The sequence below is a fragment of the Maylandia zebra genome, linkage group LG3 (assembly GCF_041146795.1).
Source record: "Maylandia zebra isolate NMK-2024a linkage group LG3, Mzebra_GT3a, whole genome shotgun sequence".
Lineage (NCBI taxonomy): Eukaryota > Metazoa > Chordata > Actinopteri > Cichliformes > Cichlidae > Maylandia > Maylandia zebra.
In genome coordinates, this window is record NC_135169.1 from 1,741,732 (window position 1) to 1,768,870 (window position 27,139).

Sequence of the window (27,139 nt, forward strand, 5' to 3'; positions counted from 1 at the left end):
ACAAACCTCGGTCAGTTGATTTCCTCTGTGCAGTGCAGATGAGCATCAGTCAGTAGGTGACTCTGCTGGTTCTTCTGAGGAAACACCACCGTCTCTCCACACCGTCACCATCTGTGAGCACAAACTGCTGCTCTGCTCTGCCAGCATGTAGGAATCACATATCACACACAGGGGTGAAGAAACATCAGAGCTCAACTTTGGATACTTTAGATCTAAACAGATCAAAGCAGCTCTTAGCTTCAACAATCAGTGAGCAGACAAACAATGATACCATACTGATTCTGTATGAATACAATATGGTATTTTCAATACAGGTGTCAAATTAATTTATTAAAACGAATACAGATATATGTATATATTTTTTGATAAATTAGTTTGATAAATTATAAGAATATATATTTATTTTTTTTCATTTAACAATTGCAACTGAAAGAAATTCAATATTGAACAAAAATATATTGTCACATTCTGAGCATGCTCAGCACGCTGACAGACTTGAAGTTGCTACAGATTTTAAGAAGTGATAATTATAGGGAAGAAACTTCTCTTTTTCATCTGTTTAATCAAACATTTGATGCCTCAGCTGTCTCAGTCTATAGCGTTCTGCAACTACAACTAACCTGAAGCTTGGATTTGGCTGCAGGTGCCCCTGTACATCCTTCTCAGCAGCACACATGTGGGTACCATTTAATCCCACTTCTTCCTGAGCTTTGCTTCATCACAAGACCAAAGGTGGCATCCCGTGTCACGGTCTTATCATCATCCAGAAGAAACATTTGAAGAAACATCATGGAGAAGAAACATTTACGCGCCTCCTGGTTTTGTTTTCTGATCCTGCAAAAAGACTGAGGACAACAAAGCCCAGAGAACACGAGATACACAACATCCAACATTCAGACTCAACAGCCTCCATAAATGAAGAGCACCAGGTTGGTTCAGTTATAGTAGATATAAGCATACTTCACATTACTGGGTATGAATAATAATGAGGAGGCAAACTTTGAAGATGCAGAGCATGATGTCCCATCATCAGACTGTAAACAAACATCCACCAGGCTCTTTGTTGCCAAAATTGATGATTCTCCTATCAGGGATCAGTAGCGTGTATTAACCTGTGGTATAAGCAGCAGTCACTGAAATATTACTGTTTCAGATAAGAAAGCCAGGGTGGGAGGGATCTCTGCAAACTGACTTACCTCTGCAAGTGTGAAGCTCAACAAAAATCTGACTCTCCAGTCACTGACAAACAAAAACTCCAGCTGGGAGATAGAAAACGCTGTCTGGGTCTTGCTGGATGTTGCTGGTCAGAGTCCCACATTAGCAGAGTGCTTCTTGGTCCCACTGACCCATGTGGACAGCGACTGTGGAGAACTGTTCTGGAAAACAGAGAAGAGAATTAAAATAACAAAAAGCCAAAAAGGATTTCCACAAAGACTCTCTTGGAATCAGCAATCAAAAAATCACTGGTTCATATTTCAATTAAATATGAACAGGTTCCTTAAATGTACGCAGTTCAGATCTGATTTAATTTAATTTCCTTCACACAGCACATTCGTCCAGGCTGACAGGTAAACATAGAATTAATCTCAGGTAACATGACTAATAGTAGAGATTCAGTAAGAAAGATTGCAGGCTCTAATATTATTACCACACAATCCAAGGACACACCAACAGCTCAGATTTGTAGAACTATTTAAACAAATGTCTTCTGAATATTTAATTCAGGTTCACCTCACAGTGGGAGGGGGAGGGGGGGGGGGTGTCGTGGAATTTTTTAAATAAAGTCTGCAACACAGAAAGAGCTGTGATCAAGCTATTTATTACTGCGCCAACACACATCAAACATCACAGTTCAGTCATGTCAGCGCTGCCACAGAGGTCGTGCTCCTGCTCCTTTATGCATTCCAAGGAAGAGGAAGTTAAACTGATCACACCACACTTCACGTGTCTCGCTATGAAACCTAACGGATCAATGGTTGTGCTGTTTTGTGCCCTTGGCCTTATCAGCACCTGTAAAGGGAGTTGTTTTCTCAAACTGCTGACGCTGAAGTAAGTTCATCTAGTTTTAGAAACTTTCACTGAACAGTCTATAACAGTGTCACAACTAAGCATATGCATAAGCACTTAAATACTTTAAATGAGAATAACAGAAAATTTCTATTACAGAGGCTAGAGCCTGTCCCAGTAGTCATAGGTAGAGCACACCTGGACAGGTCACCAGTCTGTCAGAGGACTAACACGGAGACAGACATCAGAGTAACAAATCTATTTAAAATTAATGTAAGTTTGCTGCAGCTGTATGTATGAACATGTGTTTCTGTGCTCACAATCCACCTCTCAGGAACCTGCAGTTCACTTTTAGTCAACTTTAAACAGACCTCACAAAAGGCTGATGTGGCTGGATCAGTAGTCTGATTTAAGTACGATACCTTTGGCCAGGGATTACTCTAGTGCATCGCTTCACTGCAGTCTTACGTAGTTTCCCCACACCTGAATAAAAAATACTGATATATACAAATAACAGCTTCAGCTGATGCAGCCTGACCCAATCCTAGATGTTCAGCACACAGAGACACAGAGGTACCGTTTAAAGTTTAGTGTTAACCTGAGTCACTGATCATTTGCAGTATTACAGAGTCTGGCAGTCTTTGCATGATGTCCACGTCACTGTAAGTTTCTAGCTGACTCTCAGGTGTGACAGGTGTGCCAGCAGGAAAGAGTAATAATAACCTGCATCCTGAGGTTTATCATGCAGGATTAAAGGAGCCAGGCTTTGTTCACACAGCTAGGATTGTATTTTACACTGACCCTGGGTCAGTATAAGTATCATACAGTTTAAACAAAGCACTGAAACTTGCATATATTTATTACAGATGCACTGAAGCTAATCGAGATATTTGCTGTCAATCTGTGGCTGCAATTAAACACTTTACTGAAAACTTTATTAACTAGTAACTTCATCAGTCATGACAGAAGCTAATATTTCTGTGCTAACATCGTTTAACAGTAACAGCTTTCCTCCAATATAAGCTAACGTTTACACCGTAACTTTAAGCTAGCACCATAAAGACGGTAAAACACGTAATAACATCTACAAATGCATCTTAAAGCTCTTATATTAGCACTCGGTGTATTACTAACATAACCACATTAACATTACTGACACTCGCTGACTTTTAATAGTCATTCTATAAATGCTGTCTGTTTAAATGGTCTTACCTGTACACACTGCATATCCACCGGATTGCAGCCAGAGTGGATTCTGGAGTCTTCCACGCTCCTGTTAGTGATCCTCCATCTGGATGGATGAGAACAACCTTCTGAACAATCTAGCAGGAGATGGCCCATATCTATGGGACTGGTTTGTGCTAATAACGCCCATTGTATGGACTGATAACAGCCATAGCTACTGGGTGAATAAAGTCACCCAGTAGCTAGCTGTGCCATTACCCAGCATACATCACTCCCTCCATAAATGCAATAAACCATACAAAAGTATTGTTCTACCTGTTTTTCATGTAGTTGTTTACATTATATAATTTATTGTGTTCTGTATACGTCACTACAATGTGATTTGGAAAATGTCTAAATATACCAACAAAAGGCACTTCCGCTGCAATCTCTTCAATCGGAGGACCCTTCACGTCAATTCCCGACGCGAGAGGGGTACCCTGCGCGTCCATAAGTGCAGCAGAGGGAGCCTGACCATGCGTCACACGTTTGACGAGTTGGGAGTGAGAACGTGTTGCCAGGAGAGATCCTCTGTGATGTGCACACCCAAGAACTTGGTGCTGCTCACTCTCTCCACAGACGCTCCGTCAATGGTCAGAGGAGCATGTTGGGTGTGCATTCTCCTGAAGTCCACAACAATCTCCTTCGTCTTCTCCACATTCAGAGAGAGATTGTTGTCAACACACCACGTGGCCAGGTGTCTCACCTCACTTCTGTAGTCGGTCTCATCCCTGTTGCTAATGAGACCCACCACCGTTGTGTCGTCCGCAAACTTGATGAAGAGGTTGGAGCTATATGATGGAGTGCAGTCATGGGTCAGCAGAGTGAAGAGGAGGGGGCTCAGCACACATCCCTGCGGGGCCCCCGTGTTTAAAATGATGGTGCTGGATGTATTACTTACCAACGTGTACGTAATAAGCTAATACTCCTGGGTGCTATACACTACAGTGTACGCTGTACACCTACTTACTGGTTTTGTCGCATCAGTGTGTCTCTGAGTTAACTTGTGTTGGTCCTACAGCTCCTGACTGCAAAAAATGTGCGTGCTCTTTGTGAGCTCGTTCCCGGCTCGTAACCAGCGCGTTCTGCCGTCAAGAGCGATCATTGGTTAAATGTGATCATGTGACTGATGCAAGCCAGATCCTTTTATTTAGCAAAACTGTGATTAATAGTTAAATATTATTGTTGAGGGGGTACAGACAGGACTCCGCACGCACACACACATAAAAAATAAATAAATAAATTTTAAAAATTTAAAAGTTGCCTCAACAAAAGGGCACTTTGGGCACTCAGCAGGAAAGGGGCGGGTGCTCAAGCCCCTCTAGCCCCCCCCCCCTCCCCGCTGCACGTGCCTGCTGCAGAACCTGAATTGGGATACAGCCTGTTCCAATTCTCAGCACCGATCCTCTCTTTCCCTGAGTCCTTAGCAATTCTCCTTCCCACGATTTCATCGAGGCCAAGGAAAAGAGTTTTTGAAAAGGAGATAGGCACTAATTTTGAAATGAGACCCCACGTGGTTACGTTGTGCAGCTGAGTCACGTGACCGCACAGTAACATATCACCACAGAGCCAGGAAAAGGGGGCGGAGAAAGTGTGTGTAGGAGAGGAGTCGAGCAGAGAGAGCTGCTTTTTCATGAAACGGGAGTAAAGTAGTAAACTTACAGCAACATATACCACTACCAACGTTTGGATCGATATCTGCATCGATCTGCACACCCTTGTCTCCTGGATCCTAGCTGAGATCAGCGTGAACCACGTGGGTCTCTGCTCCCTAATCTGTTTCCTGTTTGGAAAGACTTCCAGCTTCATCGCGGATTTTTTCTCGGTTTGTGAGCTCATCTAAAGGTAAGCACCGAGCTAACTTTAATGCAGGTTCAGTTTATGTTAATTTTAGCTCTGTTGAGAATAATAGATTGCTTGGTATACACTGGAGTTAGACAGACTGTAGAGTTTGTGATTGCTTGTGTAACCCCTCTCAGTCTCCAGATCTACTGGCGTTTAGATCAACTGGCGTTGGTTGAACAGATGTGTGTCAGTCTTGCGTTTCAGGAGCTGCTACCGACAAACCAGCAAAAAAAACGCCAAATGTGTCATCTGTGACACTTGTGAGGTTATCTCAAACACTCTCCGTCAGTCTTGATGCTGTTGAACAACAAAATGTTTAAAAAATGTGGCGAGTTTACCTGGTGATATCCTCATGCGCGACGCGATCGCGAAAACAGCAAACAAGTAACACCACGCCGATGTTGTTCACAGGACACAAAGAGTAAACGATCGGGAGACTCTTGTCGTCGTTATCGTTCCCCTCGCACGGTCATGCAAATAAACCTTTGAAAAGAATGAAATGATATCATATATTCCTTATTGGCCTACCTTTTTACAAAATTCCAAATTATATACACAAAGTCATAGAAATCACCACTCCAATTGGTCATCATGATTTTGATGTTCTCTTTTTCCATAACAATGAAATACGCCTTGGACAAATATGACACGTCAATATTTCATTAGTGTTGTCACATCACATCCTGTAAGCATCGTCTGTCTGTGTCCTTTCTCTGGAAATTAATATTTCCAGCCAATATAGGCAATCCATCAACATGGCTGGAGAGTTGGTAGTTATATACAGTCTGTATAAGTGTGTAATCTAATGAACATTTGTAAGGAGACGGCAGTTACTGTGCATTCACAGCAGTTACACAGTGATTAGTAATAAACAGAGCCAGTGAGAGTGAGTGGATATAAGAAAGTCAGTGACTCAGGTGTGTCGCTTGGTTTGTCATCTGTTTGTGAGACTGGAGGAGACGTAGAAATCTTTTATTTTAAATCTTAGTTAGGAAGGTTCCTGTTTGAAAACAAGCACTTTTTGTGAGAAATGCAAGAAGTACATCTACAGAAAGCACACAGTTACATTCTGTCCATCATGTCGACAAAACTGAAAATGTTGAACATTGAAAAACTGAGAACGTTGGGCAAGTTCAAAATACGTGTTTGTAAGAACGAAAAACCTAATTGTTCCTAAAATAGTCATGGAAAGTCAAACTGTTGTATGTCTGTGTTCTACATGTTTATCTCATGGGAAATAAAGTTGCTATTGTTTTATTGCAGTTTCTTGACAATCCTGAGTGGATTTACACAGTACGGGTCAAAATGACCCGCAACAAAATCAATGTCACTTTTTTGTTTTTCAACATAATACAAGGGTTAATTTCCAAAACTTCCATATGATCTTCAATTTGTAGCAGATCCACTATCACACAGCAGCTGGAACAGTTTCAAATGGAGGTCAGTCCACTGCTGCCACTTGTGGCCAAGTACCATAGCCTTCTACTAGATTAACTTGTGACACATCTGCACCTGCTGCTATGATCACATTGAGTAGAGGCTGAGTGGCTGCACTAACCCCTGGTACATCCAAATCTACCCACAAACATGTTGAAAGATGCAATGCCACCAATGTGGATTGTCAACACTGAAAACAATCAGTAAGCAAAGACAACAGGGATCACTTTTTTCTGTTTATTTAGCACCCACAACATTTGTAGTCACCTTCTGCACAGGGGAAGTCTACACACACCGTGTGGTACCACTTTCCACAGAAGGTGCATTCAATCTGCAAGACTGACTGAGATTGTCAGGGTCATTGTCTGACTGTTTATTACTAATCACCTGCTGTACATTCACAGTAACTGTCATCTCCTTACAAATGTTTATTAGATTAACCACACTTATACAGACTGTATATAATAACCAGCTCTAAAATGTTTGTTCGCAGAGAAAAGACGCAGACAGACTGCGCTAACAGCATGTGATGTTACAAAACTAGTGAAATATTAGTGTCATTTCATTCATTTCGAAGGTTTATTTGCATGACGCACAAACACACAATTGAAAGGTACAAATGTGCATGTAACAAATTCAAACGTGCTGCAGATGTGTGTCACAAGTTGATCTGGCTGTAGGCTGTGGCACTTGGCCAGAGGTGGCGCTGGTTGACTCGAGTCCATGTTAGTGCACACAAAGTAAACTGCTCGCTTTAGTTGTGAAGCAAAAACGCTGAATTCGGAGAAACAAACCGTGCAAGGGGAACGATAACGACGACAAGAGTCTCCCGATCGTTTACTCTTTGTGTCCTGTGAACAACATTGGCATGGTATTACTTGTTTGCTGTTTTCGCGATCGCGTCGTGCATGAGGATATCACCAGGTAAACTCGCCACATTTTTAAACATTTTGTTGTTCAACAGCATCAAGACTGACGGAGTGTGTTTGAGATAACCTCACAAGTGTCACAGATGACACATTTGGCGTTTTTTTTTTTTTGCTGGTCTGTAGGTAGCAGCTCCTGAAACGCAAGTCTGCCACACATCTGTTCGACTAACGCCAGTTGATCTAAACGCCAGTTGATCTAAACGCCAGTTGATCTAAACGCCAGTAGAGTAGATCTAAACGCCAGTAGATCTAAACGCCAGTAGATCTAAACGCCAGTTGAGTAGATCTAAACGCCAGTAGATCTAAACGCCAGTAGATCTAAACGCCAGTAGATCTGGAACTCATAGAGTTGTATGAGTAAATGGGTAGAGCTCAGGCGTGGTTTATTCCACTTTTGTGGGTCTCTGCAATAACATGGGACATGAATAACCATGGGTTTCCAGCAACAGGATTCCGCCCAAACACAGCAAAAGCTTCATTGCTACTAACGGATAAGCTAATGATCGTATAGTGGAACTCTTAGTTTTCTTAAAATAAATAAAAACCAAATATTGATTGAAAAAATAAAATGGCAACAAAACTTATTACGGAAAATAAAATAAAAATATTACTGCATTGTGGTTTAGGTAAAAAAAAGAGAAATTAATTCACTTAAATGCACATTCATGTGAAAATAAATAAACTTCCAGACACTATCGAAATAGTCACCTATGGAGTCACACTGGAAATGATCTTTACTGCTGTGATCAGTGTGGGAAACCATTTATAACAGATGCACAGTTACAACTAGAGATGGACCGATCCGATATTGGGTATCGGTATCGGTCCGATACTGACCTAAATTACTGGATCGGATATCGGAGAAAATTTAAAAAAATGTAATCCGATCCATTAAATATCACGAAAGCACCTCACAAAACTTGCAACACGCCGTAACTCACATCAGAACGTTAGCACGTCGGAGCAGTATGCATCACGTGATAGAGCGGCTGTGGCATGCGGGACCTGTCGGTGGTCTGGATAGCATGTGGAGCTTCGCTAGCAACCCGGCATTTCATCTCCGACAAAGTTATCCCCGAGAGAAGTAAAGCAAGTGTGTAAGTCCATCTCTGAATGTAAAGCATTCCTGCATTAAGCTTAACAACTGATATATGGAGCGACTGCCTCTCTCTCTCTCTTGCTGCTATTTCAATCATGAAACTGCTTAACGATCAGCTGATCGGCTTTTCTGTCGCGAGTCCGTCTGTCTTGTTTGTTTTTGGCCCACTTTGCACCAGAAAGAGGAAACCAGCGGCTGAACAACAGCAGCACGTTTAAGCTTGATCAGCTGTTGTTAGAATTTATTTAATATTACTTTATACTCGAGGATCTTTTTCTACGTAGCTGACGGCTGGTAACTGTGCAGGGGCGGATCTAGCAAAGTTTAGCCAGGGGGGCCGATAGGGCATGAACAGGGAAAAGGGGACACAAAGACATACTTTTCTTTCTTATTCTCATTTAAAATGTCTAGCTTTTAATAAATAATTATCTGACACCCAAATTTTTAATTTGATGTAAAATGAATAGAAGTCAATTAATGTATATAGTGACTATTAAGTCTAATATATATACCCTAGTAAGCTATAGTACTTTTTCCTTTGGGAAGGTACCATCTGTGCCGTCTGCAATTTTGTTGAAGAAAGATGTTGAATCTATTTAATATTTCTTGAAAAAGAATTGATTTCTGTGCATTTTTTTTCACACTGCATCAAATTAAGGTTGATTACGTCAATTAGGCATCATGAGGTGGAGCATGAGGGGTGGTTCCCTATTTTTATTTATTTATTTTTGTTGTTGCTGGGAGTTGTAACCCTATTAGTTAGGTTGCTTAATATTTACGCTAAGTACTCTTTAAAATACCAGAATAGGGAGGATGGTGTAGGTTTAAGTTTATTAGATTGATCAGTATTGCTGAACTATGAAACTTTTTTTTTTTGCATACAGGTATAACAGAATAGCTTAAGTGTAGTTGTTGTTTTAAACTTGAGTATGAACTTATACAAAATGCAGCAAGATATTTAAAAAACAATTTTGTTGATTAAAAAAACACTATATCGGATTCATATCGGTATCGGCAGATATCCAAATTTATGATATCGGTATCGGACATAAAAAAGTGGTATCGTGCCATCTCTAGTTACAACAACACATGTTTAGCCACACTGAGGAGAGACCTTATGTAACCGGTTTCTGCTTCATCCCGCTGCAACAGTACGGCCCAAACAGACTCCTCAACTCTGCGTTGTGTTGTGTTTTTAAGAAGACAAGGAGTCTCTGATCGATCGTTGCCACTTTATTTCCTGAATGGAAACAACGGTGTTGTATCAGTGCAAATGGCTCGCCACACACCACTCCGCACAGCACACTACGGCAGAACATCTCATTAGCATTCCGCTTTAGCATACAGTTTTACACAATAATAAACAAATGAAGAGTACATAAAACTGGTGTTGGACATGTGTCCACTAGGCACTCATTACACTCGGTGCCCATCAGCTAATCAAACATGTTTTATGTGTCTGTACTACTTAGCTATATCGTGTGCGGAACAATACAACTCACCTCTCGTATGGCTACAGCAGACTGGCAGCGATTACTGCAGCCAGCCTCACCTAACCAGCCACACCAAGAGGGGGGCGCTGCTTCCCCATTACACTGATATTTGTGGCAAGTGGAATAATACCACATAAACACTGTTACACTTACAAATGTGACCTGTGTGAGAAGACTTTTAAATCTCCACATCCCCTGAAAAAACACCAACAGATCCACACCAGAAAGTAACTCTACAAGTGCAGTTACTGTGAGGATGTATTGATTTTTTTATCTTGTAATTGTAACCTGAGTCTTTGGAACAAGTGTCAAAGCCAAAATTTCCTTTCATGTACAATAGTAAATGGAACAATGCTGCCATCTACTGGGCAAAACTTAATAAGCAGTATTTCTTAAACAGAATTAGCCTGCAGCTCAACCAAATACATGTTTCAAAATACACATACCTGCAATAACATGAGACATGAATAACCATGGGTTTCCAGCAACAGGATTCCGCCCAAACTATCAAGAAAAGTTTCAAATTATTAGACAAGACAGTCTCCTCTAGCTATTAGCCGCTAGCTCAGCGTGTCCATTTTTCCTACCGTCTAACCCATTAATTGCAAAACAAGATCATAAAACTGAAATCTACTCAGATGCTACTGTATGGGCAGTTCATGCTGTTAATGCACTGTCATGTTAACCTCAATGAGGATCTTCAAATACAGTGGGGCAAAAAAGTATTTAGTCAGCCACCGATTGTGCAAGTTCCCCCACTTAAAATGATGACAGAGGTCAGTAATTTGCACCAGAGGTACACTTCAACTGTGAGAGACAGAATGTGAAAGAAAAATCCATGAATCCACATGGTAGGATTTGTAAAGAATTTATTCGTAAATCAGGGTGGAAAATAAGTATTTGGTCACCTCAAACAAGGAAAATCTCTGGCTCTCACAGACCTGTAACGTCTTCTGTAAGAAGTTTTTCTGTCCCCCACTCGTTACCTGTGTGAATGGCACCTGTTTGAACTCATCATCTGTATAAAAGACACCTGTCCACAGCCTCAAACAGTCAGACTCCAAACTCCGCCATGGCCAAGACCAAAGAGCTTTCGAAGGACACCAGGAAAAGTATTGTAGACCTGCACCAGACTGGGAAGAGTGAATCTACAATAGGCAAGCAGCTTGGTGTGAAAAAATCAACTGTGGGAGCAATCATCAGAAAATGGAAGACATACAAGACCACTGATAATCTCCCTCGATCTGGGGCTCCACGCAAGATCTCATCCCGTGGGGTCAAAATGATCATGAGAACGGTGAGCAAAGATCCCAGAACCACACGGGGGGACCTGGTGAATGACCTGCAGAGAGCTGGGACCAAAGTAACAAAGGTCACCATCAGTAACACACTACAACGGCAGGGAATCAAATCCCGCAGTGCCAGACGTGTTCCGCTGCTGAAGCCAGTGCATGTCCAGGCCCGTCTGAAGTTTGCCAGAGAGCACATGGATGATACAGCAGAGGATTGGGAGAATGTCATGTGGTCAGATGAAACCAAAGTAGAACTTTTTGGTATAAACTCAACTCGTCGTGTTTGGAGGAAGACGAATACTGAGTTGCATCCCAAGAACACCATACCTACTGTGAAGCATGGGGGTGGAAACATCATGCTATGGGGCTGTTTTTCTGCCAAGGGGACAGGACGACTGATCCGTGTTAAGGACAGAATGAATGGGGCCATGTATCGTGAGATTTTGAGCCAAAACCTCCTTCCATCAGTGAGAACTTTGAAGATGAAACGAGGCTGGGTCTTCCAACATGACAATGATCCAAAACACACCGCCCGGGCAACAAAGGCGTGGCTCCGTAAGAAGCATTTGAAAGTCCTGGAGTGGCCTAGCCAGTCTCCAGACCTCAACCCCATAGAAAATCTGTGGCGGGAGTTGAAAGTCCGTGTTGCTCGGCGACAGCCCCAAAACATCACTGCTCTCGAGAAGATCTGCATGGAGGAATGGGCCAAAATACCAGCTACTGTGTGTGCAAACCTGGTAAAGACCTATAGTAAACGTTTGACCTCTGTTATTGCCAACAAAGGTTATGTTACAAAGTATTGAGTTGTATTTTTGTTATTGACCAAATACTTATTTTCCACCCTAATTTACGAATAAATTCTTTACAAATCCTACCATGTGGATTCATGGATTTTTTTTTCACATTCTGTCTCTCACAGTTGAAGTGTACCTCTGGTGCAAATTACTGACCTCTGTCATCATTTTAGGTGGGGGAACTTGCACAATCGGTGGCTGACTAAATACTTTTTTGCCCCACTGTATGTTTTAAACTCATGTTCAGTCAGGGCGGACTGAGGAAGAACTTACCACAGCAAAAGCTTCATTGCTACTGTCACTACCCGATCTGTTAAGATGTTAAGAATAATAAGTATCTCTTAAAATGTTTCCGATAATGAAACATTTAATATAATGTAGACAAAAACAAAAAAATTAAAAGAGAGTTACGGATTAGGACTCCCCGATCCTTACTGCGCATGTGCAAAGTCGGACCGTACAAATCGGGTCTACCCAATCCATACCGCACATGTGCAGGGGTTTTCTTCTTCTTCTGTTCGTTTAATGGCAGTTTACTCCCCAGTGTTCGAGGATACTGCCACCTGCTGACCGAGCGAATGAACCCTATTGTAAGATAAGATAAGATAAGATAACCTTTATTAGTCCCACACGTGGGAAATTTGTTTTGTCACAGCAGGAAGTGGACAGTGCAAAAGTTATGACACAAAAATTAGAATACAATAAGAATAAATACAGTACACAGCTGTACAGAATAGAATAAAATAATATACTATATACAGTAGAATAAAATAGAATAAAAATATACAATAAGATAAAAATAGAATACGAATGCTATATACAACTGAGTAAAAATACAACGATGCCAGAAAAGATTATTGCACTTAGTGTTATTGCACATGTGTGGATGTGTGTGTTTGTTCAGTTAAAGTCTTTGTTGTGGAGTCTGACAGCAGTGGGGAGGAAAGACCTGCGAAATCTCTCCGTCCCACACCGTGGGTGCCGCAGTCTCCCACTGAAGGAGCTGCTCAGTGCTGTCACAGTCTGCTGCATGGGATGGGAGACGTTGTCCAACAGGGATGACAGCTTAGCCGCCATTCTCCTGTCACTCACCACCTCCACTGGGTCCAGAGGGCATCCTAGAACAGAGCTGGCCCTTCGGATCACCCTGTTCAGTCTCTTCCTGTCCCCAGCAGAGATGCTGCCGCCCCAGCAGACCACACCATAAAAGTAAAGTAAACTGAATTAGCGTCATTACAAACGTGTGTTAAATTTGATTTACTGATAGTCGAGTGTGTTTATGCTTGTCTGTGTGGAGAGGATTGATTGGACTAGTGGTGATGATGTCCGCTATCACTGTCAATTGTCAGTAAACACATCATCTGGCTGATGAATCTTCACGTGACACATTACAAAGTCTGTATTATTAACTCTGTAATTAGGCGCCATTCTTCTTATTTTACGGCGCTGTTGTTTAATCGGGGGACGCTCTCTGTTGAGGAGAAAAGCATGAATTTGTTTGTTTGTTTGTTTGTTTCTTACGTTTTTCAGAGACAGGGCTGAAACACTTAGGAATCAGATTACTCCCTCCTCAAGCTGTTCATTAGACTACTCGGCTGCTTTGCCTGCTGGTGCTGATAAACTGTTCTCTGACTTCAAGGTTATTTCTCTGTCTGGATTAACTAAGGTTGTAAAAGCAGCTCAATGTACAACCTGTTCTTTGGATCCTCTACCAGCCTGGGCTATAAAGGAACTGTGGTCAGTATTAGGACCCTACATTCTGTTTCTTTTAAATACTTCATTGACAACTGGAGTCTTCCCTGAATGTTTTAAATCAGCTGTGGTAGTGCCAATCTTGAACAAGCCTGGACTGGATGTTGACATGGTCGCAAACTATAGACCCATCTCACATCTGTCTTTTTTATCTAAAGTCTTTGAAAAAGTGGTTTTTAAGCAGCTCACTGAGCATTTGTAAACAAGCAATCTGTTTGAACCATTTCAGTCTGCTTTTAGACCAAATCACTCCACAGAAACAGCTTTAGTCAAAGTGGTAAATGATCTGCTGGTAAATGCAGACAACGATCGCACTTCAGTTTTAGTACTGCTGGATCTGCGTTTGACACTGTGAATCACTGCATTTTATTGGATAGGCTTGAACATTTTATTGGAGTTACAGGAAATGTTTTATCGTGGCTGAGATCTTACCTGTCTGGGAGATCTCAGTCTGTTAGTTTTAAAAATGATCTCTCCGAGACCTGTGCAGTGAGGCACGGGGTCCCTCAGGGCTCTGTACTTGGACCATTGCTGTTTTCCATGTACCTGCTGCCTCTTGGTGTTCTTTTATGTTCTTTTAATGTTCTTTCATTGTTACGCTGATGACCTGTAGCTTTATGTTCCTTTAACCATTGGAAATTGTGCTGAAGTCTCTAAACTAGAATCTTGTCTATCTGCAATTAAGGGCTGGTTATTGGATAATTTCTTGCTCCTAAATACTGATAAAACAGAGTTGATGGTCATTGGGCCACACAAATTTCAGCACTTGTCCCAAAATTTCATCTTGAGAATTGATGACAGTGTCATAAATTGCAGGGACAAGGTAAAAAAATTGGGCGTGTGGTTCGACATGGTGCTCTCTTTCGAGTCTCATGTAAAAGAGATAACAAAGACCGGCTTTTATCATTTGAGGAACATAGCCAGAATCAGACAAGTTTTGTCAAGCGACACTGCAGAGGTCCTTATCCATGCATTTGTGTCCTCACGTATTGATTATTGTAACGCTCTTCTTTCTGGGCTACCAAAGAAAAGTTTTAGAGGTCTACAGATGGTGCAAAATGCAGCTGCTTGCATTTTAACAAGGACAGGGAAATTTGAGCACATTAGCCCTGTACTGAACTCTCTGCATTGGCTACCTTGTCAGGTTCGAGCAGATTTTAAGGTCCTGCTACTCACCTACAAGGCTTTAAACGGATTGGCACCTACATACCTCTCCGACCTTTTACATCTTTATGTTCCATCCCGTGCTCTCCAATCCCAGGACTCTGGCCTTCTAAAGGTTCCTAGAGCCAGAAAATCAAATCAAATCAAATCACTTTTATTGTCACATCACATGTGGAGGCACACTGGCACAGCACATGCGAGTGAAATTCTTGTGTGCGAGCCCCACAAGCAGATAAAAAAGAAAAAAGACAATTGGAGAGCGTGCTTTTTCTTTTCATGCCCCGTTTCTGTGGAACAACCTCCCTCAAGATATCCGGCAGGCATGCTCTGTGGAGGTTTTTAAAACTAAGCTGAAGACACATTTGTTCACCCCATCTTACATGTCTTAATTCTATTGCTTTTAGTTTTAAAATTTTTTACTGTGTTTAACTTGTATTGTGTCTTTTACCTGTATTGCTATGTATCACTTTTATTTTACTTATCTTTTTAGTTTTAAATAGTTGTACAGCACTTTGTTTGAAAGCGCTTTATAAATAAAGTTATTATTATTATTATTATTATTATTGTATACGGATTATCCATTGTTTAAATGTCCCGGTAGTGAAAAGTAGGCACAGCTGTTGAGAAATGCTAGGAGCTAACTGGGCGCTAACCGTATCATTCAAATATCATCATCATCATCATCATCATTTATTTATTTATTTATTTATTTATTTATTTATTTATTTATTCATATAGCACTTTAAAAACACACCTGGTAGACCAAAGTGCTGTACAATACTAATATGCACATAGTAATAAAACCAGACATAGCAATAAAGTTAAAAAAAACAATAAAAATGTCAGTTACCCACAGAGTTAAAAGCCAGGGAATAAAAATAGGTTTTTAATAAAGACTTAAAAACTGGCACTGATGCCGCCTGTCTAATATGGAGAGGAAGGTTATTCCAAAGCATCGGCGTGGCAACAGAGAACGCTCAGTCTCCTCTAAGTTTCAGCCGTGACTTTGGGACCGAAAGCAGCAACTGCTCAGGTGACCGAAGGGAACGAGTGGGGATGTGGGGCTTCAACAAGTCAGACAAATAAACAGGTGCCAGACCATTTAGAGATTTAAAAGCCAATAAAAGGACTTTAAAACGGATCCTGAATTCAATAGGAAGCCAGTGTAAAGAGGCCAAAATCGGAGAGATGTGATCAAATTTTCTTCTGCCAGTTAAAAATCGTGCCGCAGCATTTTGCACTAATTGCAAGCGTGACAAAGTGCCCTGCCCAACCCCTGTTAAAAGAGAATTAATCTAAACGTGAGGTAATAAAGGCATGAATAACACTTTCCAAGTCACGCTTGGAAAGAAAGGGCTTAACCTTTGATAAACGTCTGAGGTGATAAAATGCTGATTTTACCACCCCGTTTACATGGTCATCAAAGGTGAGTGCAGAATCAATTTTAACTCCGAGATTTGTGATCGAACTCTTTAGTTGGGAAGTCAAAGCTGCAAGATCAACATCCAAAGTATGAGAAGAACGATTTGGGCCAAATAAAATTGCTTCAGTCTTCCGATCATTAAAATTTAAAAAGTTTTTTGCCATCCATGCTTTGACATCAGTAAGGCAGTCAAGCAGAGGTCCAGTTGGGAGACTATCAGAATGACTAAAAGGTAAGTAGAGCTGGCAGTCATCTGCGTATAGATGGAATGGCACTTTATGCTTTCGGAAAATCGCACCAAGAGGCAAGAGGTACAATGAAAACAATAACGGCCCAAGAATAGATCCCTGTGGCACACCCCAAAGCAGAGGGGCCACAGAGGATGAAGCCGACCCCAACTTAACACAAAAGGTCCTATTTAAAAGATAGGACTTTAACCACAAAAGTGCCGAACCAGAAATTCCCACACAGTGCTGTAGGCGGGAGATCAGCAAATTGTGATCCACAGTGTCAAATGCAGCGGTCATGTCCAACAAGACCAGCACTGCATATTTACCACGGTCTGTCGCTATCAGGATGTCATTCATAACTTTTACGAGGGCTGTCTCCATGCTGTGGAATGGCTTAAAGCCGGACTGAAAGATTTCTGACAATTTAGAGTCATTCAAGTAGTCCATCAACTGAGTATAAACAATCCTTTCCAGAATCTTACTAAGAAAGGGAAGCTTAGAGATGGGTCTAAAATTTGATATGACTGAACTGTCTAAGCCCGGTTTCTTAAGTAAAGGATGTATGACTGCATGCTTAAATTCCCTAGGTACTTGACCAGACAAAAGACTAGTATTAATAATGTTCAGAATATGTGGTCCGATGATAAGAAATACCTTTTTAAGAAAACAGGGAGGAACAACGTCATTTGGAGAGCCACACGGTTTAGCATTCAACACAAGTTTCTCTAAATCAGATAAAACAATTGGTAGAAAAGCAGAGAACAAACTTGAGCAAGAACCATGCATGGCTGGGTCAGCAATAGGTAGAGTCAGAGGTCTCAAACTAGCAACCTTATCCACAAAATAATTAAGAAACTTATTGCACATAACTGCAGAAGAGTGCAAAAGAATATAGCCTTCCGGATTAAGTACAGAATTTATAGTGTTATATATAACACGAGGGTTATGCGAGCTGGCAGCAATAAGTTCAGAAAAATAGGAGTGCTTGGCAGCCTTTACTGCTCTCTGATAGACTTTCCAGCTAGTCTTAAGAGCTTCCATAGAGACACACAGCCTATCTTTTTTCCACCGTCTTTCACATCTTCTACATTCTTTTCTAGCGGCTCTGGTAAAATCAGTTAGCCAAGGACTAGCCTTTGGCTTGCATTGTCTGAATATAAAAGGAGCGACAGCGTCGAGGACAGATTTACAAGCAGAATCCAAACAAGAAACTAATCCATCTGAGGTGGACAACTCAGGAGGATAAGAAATAAATTGGTCAAACGATATGGAAAACCGCTCGGCAGTATCTGAGCCAAAAGCACGATAACATCGAGCAGGTACAGCACGCTTAAGAACAGGATTAAAAAGAACAATATCACATAAAATAGGCATATGGTCAGAGAACACCGCATCCTCGGCAAGTATGTTTTGGACAGATAAACCATGTGATAAAACCAAGTCCAGTGTGTGACCGCGTTCTTGAGTGGCACCTTCAACAGACTGAACAAAGTTAAAAGAGTTCACTAAGTCCAGAAAGTCCTTAGCCAGGGGCTTCCCCGGGCAGCAGACGTGTATATTAAAATCACCAAGTAAAAGGATCTGGTCATACCGTGATGCACAGTCAGCAAGAAACTCTGAGAACTCGGATAAAAACTCCTTGTTATATTTTGGGGGCCGATAAACAATCGCACACAACAGCGAAGACGAGTGGCCCAGTTCACACAAACAGAGTTCAAAACTGGTGTGGCGTGTTGATGGGGATAGGTGCTTAAAGTCAAGATGTGCCTTAAAAACAACAGCTAACCCTCCACCGCGACCAGAAACTCTCGGAACACTAAAAAAGGCACAGCCAGCCGGCAGTAATTCAGAAAAGGCACTTAACTCACCGGGTGGAATCCAAGTTTCAGTCAAGCAAAGAAAATCCAGTGCATGGGAAGCGAAAAATTCCTTCAAAATGAATGTCTTATTTGCCACCGATCTGGCGTTAATTAATCCCAACCTGAGAGGAATTGGCTCGGGAGCTTCCGAGGCAGCAACAACCAGATCCACAGGTCGGAGGTTTGTTTGGTCCACTCCACGCCAACGCAGATGTCGGAGAGGGTTTTGCAGAACCCTTCTTGAGAGATCCCACAACAGGAACCAAGCAGGAGTCCACCGGGTCCAAAGCACGCAACGGCACCAAGAGTCGCGGGCAGGATCGACAAATTGAGCGAAGCTCATGAGGAAAACAAGAGATCCTGGGTCTCAGTTTGACAAGGCGACCTCCACATATATTGAATGTCGCAATGTTGGCAAAGAGAGGAAGTGACGTAACATTTGCGCATGCGGGGTACCAATCGGGTTTCCGGTACAGATCGGGTAGTGACAGCTACTAACTGATAAGCTTAGGGAAAACCAGTTTACCAGTAGCAGACCTCCGCTGCGGATTTTCAAAATAAAAGTTTCAACATCAAATCTATCAAAATAAACCCATGGTTGCAATCCCAAGTTTAACAGGAATTTAACAACAACAAAACCATATTCATTCTTTTACATCGTTACACTTGCAACATCTTAATATGGCGGTTGCTAGGGGGAAAGAATACATACAGAAAAATAGTCTTTGAATACGAACAAAAGGATCGGCTGCAGGGCAGGAGAACAACCAACCCCCACCCTCAGGACATGAAGCCACAGGTACAAGCGTGGGGGAGGGCAATCAGCCTTTAGAATAGGACTTCATAGGATGATCTCCAGATGCACATGTATTTTATTTTCTTCCAGCGCAAATAAAGACGTCTGATTTTGGAAGTAAAAGTAGCTTGATCGCTACCATCAAAAATCCGTGAAGTCGGCGAAGTGTGTTCACAGTTTATTGTGAACATGTTGAAAGAGTGAGAGACTGTTTGCAGAAAAACACCAACTGCTGAGGATGCTGAGCTAATGATACACACACACACACACACACACACACACACACACACACACACACACACACACACACACACACACACACACACACACACACTGTTACGTCCCCTGGCTGGTCTAGGGGGTTGAAGGGACGAACATAAAGGTGGATAGAGAAGGAGGAGCCAAGATGGTAATTTTAGAAGGTTTGTTTAATACTGGTGATGGGATCAGACTGAGGTATAACGTCAGGGAGAGCCAAGGCCAACATAACAAACGAAACATCCCTGATGTTGAAATAAAAGAACCTTACCTAACTCCAAAGAAACAAGATATACAACCTATAACCATAACCTACCTAACAACACATAAACAGGAGAAAACAGGGTGTCAAAACAAAAGGCAGCTCTCCCCTACAAGCAGTCTGAACATAAAACAACAATGCTCACACAAAATACAAAGGCATGCAAGCCTGTACAAGTATGGCAACCAAAATGGCCAGAGGCCACAGAAGCACAGCTCCACAGGCCTTAAATAGTGCTCTGCTGATTACCAATTAGCCGGACTCTGCGCAACATCCAATCAGGACAGAGGAGGTGGAGCCTGGACAAAACAAAGGGTTAATAGGGAGAAGAGACATCCTCCTGGGGGATGTAACACCCCCACCCAGAAAAACAAACGTATAAGTTTGTTAACCTTACACCATCACATTCTTGAGAGGGCATCGGCCACAATATTTTCACATCCTCTCTTATGCTTTATTTCAATGTTGTAGTTTTGTGAAATTAAAGCCCACCTCATCAATCGTTGATTGATATACATACGAGAGAGGAACACGAGAGGATTGTGATCAGTGAAGACCTCTACAGGTTGGGAAGTAGATCCCACATACACGTCAAAGTGCTGAAGAGCCAAAAGCATGGCCAGAGTCTCCTTTTCAATTGTCGAGTACCGCCTTTGATGAGTATCGAACTTCTTGCCAAAGAAGCAGACAGGGTGACTCACTCCTTGTCCATCATCCTGAAGAAGAACAGCTCCAGCCCCCACCTCACTGGCATCCACTTCAAGCTTGAAAGGTTTAGAAAAGTCTGGAGCGACAAGAACAGGTGAACTCGACAGAAGACCTTTTGCACATTCAAAAGCATGTTGACACTCAGGACTCCAAATGAATGGTACCTTTGGGCTGCACGGGTTAGTCAGTGGTGTTACGACTTGAGAAAAATTCCTACAGAAACACCTGTAGTAACCAACCATCCCCAGGAATCTGCGCAGCTCACGGCGTGTTGTTGGCACAGGAAAGTTGAGGATGGCATTAACCTTTGCACTGATAGGGAGAACCTTGCCCTGCCCAACTTCCTTTCCAAGGTAGGTCACTGTAGCCTTACCAAACTCGCATTTAGCCAAGTTGAGGGTCAAGGAAGCATCAGCTAAACGCTTGAACATGGTGGTTAAAGTGTCGACATGCTCTGACCAGTTGGAAGAATAGATGACCACATCATCAAGATAAACATTACAGTTCGCCACACCAGATAATACAGTTGACATTAACCTCTGAAAGGTAGCAGGAGCATTTCTCATTCCAAATGCCATGACTGTATATTGTAAAAAGTGATCAGGTGTTACGAAAGCTGAGATTTCTGATGCTCTTTCTGTCAGAGGTACTTGCCAATAACCTTTAAGATGGTCAAGCTTACTCACATAAGCAGCAGATCCGACGCTGTCAATACAGTCCTCAATACGGGGCAGTGGGAAGGAATCAGGTACTGTTACTGCATTTACCTTGCGGAAATCTGTGCAAAAGCGAGGTGTTCCATCTGATTTTGGCGTAACCAGGCACGGAGAACTCCATGGACTATAGCTTGGGATAGCCAATCCATGCTTCAGAAGGTAGTCTACTTCTGTGTTCATCATTTCCCTTTTTGCCATATTCACACGGTAAGCATGCTGCTTAATAGGCACTGCATTCCCAACATCAATGTCGTGCTCTATTACAGTAGTACGGGAAGGCGTGTACCCAAAGAGTGTTAAATGAATGTTGACGAGCCTTTCAATGTCCAACTGGGCGACCGTGGCTCAGGGGGTTGGGAATCGCATCTGTAACCGGAAGGTCGCCGGTTCGATCCCCGGGCTCTCTGTCCTAGTCGTTGTGTCGTTGTGTGCAAGACACTTTACCCTACCGCCTACTGGTGTTGGCCAGAGGGGCCGATGGCGCGATATGGCAGCCTCGCTTCTGTCAGTCTGCCCCAGGGCAGCTGTGGCTACAAGTGTAGCTTGCATCCACCAGTGTGTGAATGGGAGAGTGAATGAATAGTGGTAGTGTAAAGCGCTTTGGGTGCCTTGAAAAGCGCTATATAAATCCAATCCATTATTATTATTATTAACTGTTGCTCACGGGTCAAGTGGGACAGATATATAGACAACTGGGACAGTACCTCAGAATTAAGCATTCTGGCATTCTGGTAGCTGGCATCACAAAGTTTGAGCCCATCTTCATCTAAACTCGACCTCAATCCTGAGGAGGAGTTCAACAAGAGAGTTTCTGGAGATGAGATTTGCTCTGACGGAGATGCCACAGGCTTATCTGCGGTGCCACAGAAAGAGTCAGCTCTAGAATGAAAGGATTTAAGCATATTGAGATGGCACAAGCGTGTTTTACGCTTCCTATCTGGTGTTTTAATCACATAGTCAGTGTCATTTACTTTCTTATCCACCTGGTATGGTCCACAGAAGCGGGCAGACAATGCAGAGCTAGCAGTTGGTAGAAGAACCAAAACCTTGTCACCTGGATTGAAAGATCGAGGATTGAAAGATCTTATCATACCAACTCTTCATCTTCCCCTGAGCAGAGGAGAGGGCTTCTGCAGCTGCCAACCTGGCCTTATGGAGGCACTCTCTGAACTGTGAAACATAATCCAGAACATTAGTTTTCACAACATGGTCTGTTGACAAGAACTGTTCTTTCAACAACTTCAAAGGTCCCCGAACAGAATGACCAAACACTAGTTCATTTGGGCTAAATCCAAGGGACTCTTGCTTAGCTTCGCGCATGGCAAACACCATCAGGGGTACTCCCTCATCCCACTCTTTTCCAGTATCCAAGCAGTATTTCTGCAACGTTGCCTTGAGTGTCTGATGCCAGCGCTCTAATGCTCCTTGAGACTCAGGATGGTATGCACTTGACACAACATGCTTAATCCCCAGAGTCTGCATGACCTGCTTGAAAAGTTTAGACAGAAAGTTAGTTCCTTGGTCTGTCTGGACTACTTTCGGTGTTTGTATATTTTTGTGTGTGTGTCCCAGCTGAGTAACAGGATTCTGGTGGAGCGGCAGAGGAACAATTTTGGACTCAGCTCAGCCACTACAGAGGAAACAATGACTTCAACACAAAAGGTGAGAAAAGTATCACAGTTACACGGTTATTGAAACTGTGTGTTCAGCTGGTTGGTTTTTAAAAACATGTTAACAGCAGCTTTATCTTTTCCATCCTGTGCTCCTCCATATATACAGACTCTACATTCACAACCAAAAACCACTGAAGTTAGAAGAAAATGCAAAGATTATATTTTATAAGCACACATTGAAACAACAAGATCATCAGTTGAACTTGCAATTTCTTATGCGTAAAAGATTTTCTCCGCTGATCAATATTTTTTCAATAATGTACTTTTCATTACAACTCTCATTGTAGCACATCATTGTAATGTGATACTGTCACCAGAAGGTGGTGGTAACACACCTACAATGTGTTTGTTGACATGTTTGATTCCACCAATGGAGGGAGTTTCAGTTTGTTCCACGACTGCATTTCACTCACTGCCTCTGTTTGTATCTCTGTCACTGCAGGACAAACATGGAGCGAGAAGTCAGCGCTCTCAGGAGGCCGACAAACCTCACAGAAGAAAGGGAGAGAAAACCTACAGCTGTGATGAGTGTGGGAAGGATTTTACCCGGGCTGGAGACTTAAAACCTCACCAACTCATCCACAGTGGAGTTAAACCTTACAACTGTGACTTGTGTGGAAAGTCTTTTACCCGGGCTGGAGGCTTAAAAAGACACCAACTCATCCACAGTGGAGTTAAACCGTATAGCTGTGACTTGTGTGGAAAGTCTTTTACCCTGGCTGGAAGCTTAAAAACACACCAACTCATCCACAGTGGAGTTAAACCGTATAGCTGTGACTTGTGTGGAAAGTCTTTTACCGAGGCTGGATCCTTAAAAACACACCAACTCATCCACAGTGGATTTAAACCTTACAGCTGTGACTTGTGTGGAAAGTCTTTTACCCAGTCTGGAAGCTTAAAAAGACACCAACTCATCCACAGTGGAGTTAAATCATATAGCTGTGACTTGTGTGGAAAGTCTTTTACCCTGGCTGGAAGCTTAAAAACACACCAGCTCATCCACAGTGGAGTTAAACCGTATAGCTGTGACTTGTGTGGAAAGTCTTTTACCGAGGCTGGATCCTTAAAAACACACCAACTCATCCACAGTGGATTTAAACCATACAGCTGTGACTTGTGTAGAAAGTCTTTTACCCAGTCTGGAAGCTTAAAAAGACACCAACTCATCCACAGTGGAGTTAAATCATATAGCTGTGACTTGTGTGGAAAGTCATATACCCTGGCTGGAAGCTTAAAAACACACCAACTCATCCACAGTGGAGTTAAAGCACACAGCTGTGACTTGTGTGGAAAGTCTTTTACCCAGGCTAGAGAATTAAAAACACACAGACTCGTTCACAGTGGATTTAAAGCGTACAACTGTCACTTGTGTGGAAAGTCTTTTACCCACGCTCAAAACTTTAAAACACACCAACTCATCCACAGTGGAGTTAAACCTTACAGCTGCAACTTGTGTGGAAAGTCTTTTACCCAACGCAAAGGCTTAAAATTACACCATATCATGCACAGTGGAGTTAAAGCACACAGCTGTGATTTGTGTGGTAAAGCTTTTGCTCGAAATGACGGCTTACAGAGGCATCTAGTTACCCACTCTGGAATTAAGGCGTACAGCTGCGACTTTTGTGGAAAAAGGTTCAGTGAGAAACACTACCGAAATAGTCACCTACGGAGTCACACTGGAAATGATCTTTACCGCTGTGATCAGTGTGGGAAACCATTTATAACAGATGCACAGTTACAACAACACATGTTTAGCCACACTGAGGAGAGACCTTACAAATGTGACCTGTGTGAGAAGACTTTTAAATCTCCACATCCCTTGAAAAAACACCAACAGATGCACACCAGAAAGTAACTCTACAAGTGCAGTTACTGTGAGGATGTATTGATTTTTTTTTATCTTGTAGTTGTAACCTGAGTCTTTGGAACAAGTGTCATGAATAAACTTATGGAATTATGCTGAATGAACAGTTTGGCAAAATGAAGAATCATTTTCGCTCAGTAAGCTGAGTGTTATGTAAAGAGTAAAATGTAATTGGACGTTGGCAAGGATGCTCTTTATTTCAGGCGACATTCAGGATAAAAACGTTGAAGCAATTCCCCGACTTACAATGTCTTTGTTTAGAAGTGGAGCAAAGCACATGGATCCATTTCTCAACCCTGTCGTCACTGTGGTGGTGGGAAAGAGTTTCTCTTTGACCTTTGTGGAAAAACCTCCAATCACAAACGGGACCTAAAAGCACATCAACGTAGACACACTGGAGGCAAAATGAACTACTGCAAAGAATGTGGGAGAGGCTTCCACACACCAAATACTATAAAAATACATGACCTCTTCCACAGTGTGGTCAAAAAGCACATCTGTGACCAGTGTGGGTCATCCTTCACCACTGAACATGAGCTCAATGAAAAAGCATAAGGGAATCCACACAGGAGAGACACCATACAAGTGCAGACACTGTGACAAAAGCTTCTCACAATCAGGTCATCGTAACAAACATGAACGTACACACATGGAAGTGAACTTCAGCTGTGACCAGTGTGACAAGAGCTTCAGGAATGTCAGTTCATACTCCAAACACAAACGATCCCACGCTGTAAATAAACTGTTTCACTGTTACCAATGTGCAAAAACCTTCACTTCATTATCAAACATCAGCCTGATCATGCAGGACTGAAATCACTGGATCACAATGAATCTGAAGAGAGAGAAAGATCCTCTTCTGGTTTCAGGGTCAGACTTAAAAACCTTGAGATCAGGCTCCACAGAGTTCAGATGGAATCTCCTGTAAAGAGTGTCAGCTGATGCCACACTTGGATCTGATGAGGTAGCTCTGATTTCTGGACCTGCAGTGAATAATTCTGAATGTTACATTTAGGAAGCTGCATGTATAGATATGCATATCAAGTTTATGTTTTTTCCTTTTAGGGATTTGAATTCTCTAAACTGTTACCCCTGTTACATTTTAATCTTTGTTCCCTTAGGACACAGTAGTCTTTAGTAGTTGTACTTGTTACTGTATTATTAAAGTTATAGGAATTTCTTTTTCACCAAACAGATAATGTATCAAAATTGCAGATATGGTTTTATATATCAATTTCTTTTAATTTAGCTTTCTTAGTTTTTCCAAAATTAACTTCTTTTTTTATGTATTCATTTTATGTGTTACCTCAGTTAAATTTCAATTCTTCATTCATATTTATCTTTTGCTGTTGTAAAATCTTCTCTTAAATCATTTTCTCCCCAAACTGCAAATAATTACACAGCTGTTGCTCTTAAAACTCCCGAAATGAACTAAATCTGTCCACCAGCTTTGAAAATCACCTGCTGTGACTTTATGTCCTGAAAAAATAAACTCAAGCTAAACTGGTTTTGGGCTGTACTTCCATGTAATACCAGTTTGTACCAGAGGATGGAGCAGTAAGTCAGTGTAACCTTTATTCAATTAGGCAAAGAACACAATCTTATTCACAGTGGCAGCAAAGAAATGTTGAAAGTTAAAAACAGCAGCACACATCAGAACCATTTTAAAGATCACAGGTGACTACTTTTACTTAATTCAAATTCTGTTAAACCTCTAATTTTTTGCTCCTCCTTTCACTTTAGTGTATTTAGTCCTTGAAGTCCACATGTTGTTTTTTTAATGAATTTTGATCCACATGTTTGCAGCTGTTTTCTTGTTGATTTGAAGTTTGTATTATGAAATCCTGATACTGTTAAAGCATTAGTTATATTTGATGAAGTCTGTGTAGAGTTTATCTTATTAAACAGTTTGGTGGGAAAAATAAAGAAATGGTCTCAGAACAAGTAGTTTGACCCATTATTTCCGATTCAAACTAATTTAACTGTTTTCAGTGGTACATGTGGAGGTTTATCACAGGAGGCGACTTGGCTGTTCTCCACTCACACTGAAAAAGGATCCTACAGCTCATTAAAAACTCTAAAATGACCTTCAAGCTGTTGGCATGAAGTTTTCAGACAGTGTTTTTAAGAGTCATTGTGGTTAACATCTCACACATTCCAATAAAGCAGATGTTCCTGCACTGCAACAGTGGTTTGCAGCTGCGTTCTCCTCCCCTGCTCGTCTACAGGACTCTCATGGAGCACCACTTTGAAACTTTGTAACTCTCTCTCTGCAAAATGCAATATATAAAGACCAATGCTGGGCAATTAATTA

General features: G+C 41.8%; 1 protein-coding gene and 1 long non-coding RNA gene across 10 annotated transcripts in view; one reads left to right on the forward strand and one right to left on the reverse strand.

Annotated features, from left to right (window-relative positions):
- LOC112430918 (uncharacterized) overlaps positions 1 to 27,139 on the reverse strand; it is a 51,275-nt gene that overhangs the window by 1,403 nt on the left and 22,733 nt on the right. The window contains exons 1-5 of one of the 8 annotated variants that reach the window (XR_013094769.1): positions 3,596 to 4,120; positions 3,220 to 3,298; positions 1,197 to 1,376; positions 621 to 1,112; positions 7 to 137 (exon numbers count right to left, since the gene is read on the reverse strand). This is a non-coding gene — a long non-coding RNA (uncharacterized LOC112430918). Of the gene's footprint in view, positions 1 to 6; positions 138 to 620; positions 1,113 to 1,196; positions 1,377 to 2,429; positions 2,505 to 3,219; positions 3,455 to 3,595; positions 4,121 to 27,139 lie in introns of those variants that run through there. The other 7 variants (XR_013094771.1, XR_013094773.1, XR_013094776.1 and 4 more) reach the window with 7 other exon arrangements.
- LOC143414253 (uncharacterized) lies at positions 4,846 to 25,362 on the forward strand. 2 transcript variants are annotated; one of them, XM_076878266.1, is made up of 3 exons: positions 4,846 to 5,076; positions 22,861 to 22,950; positions 23,404 to 25,362. In XM_076878266.1, exons 2-3 carry the CDS (start codon positions 22,933 to 22,935, stop codon positions 24,814 to 24,816), a joined length of 1,431 nt encoding a protein of 476 aa, XP_076734381.1. In that variant the 5' UTR covers positions 4,846 to 5,076; positions 22,861 to 22,932; the 3' UTR covers positions 24,817 to 25,362. The 2 variants fall into 2 exon arrangements, with proteins under 2 accessions (XP_076734381.1, XP_076734377.1); XM_076878262.1 differs by lacking the exon at positions 4,846 to 5,076 and having other exon boundaries at positions 19,551 to 22,950.

Bases quoted from the DNA above. Each gene is read 5' to 3' on its own strand.
- LOC143414253 (XM_076878262.1), top strand. From the start codon at position 22,747: ATGCTTAATCCCCAGAGTCTGCATGACCTGCTTGAAAAGTTTAGACAG. The intron at 22,951-23,403 runs GTGAGAAAAGTA...CTGTCACTGCAG, and splicing joins CAATGACTTCAACACAAAAG to GACAAACATGGAGCGAGAAG.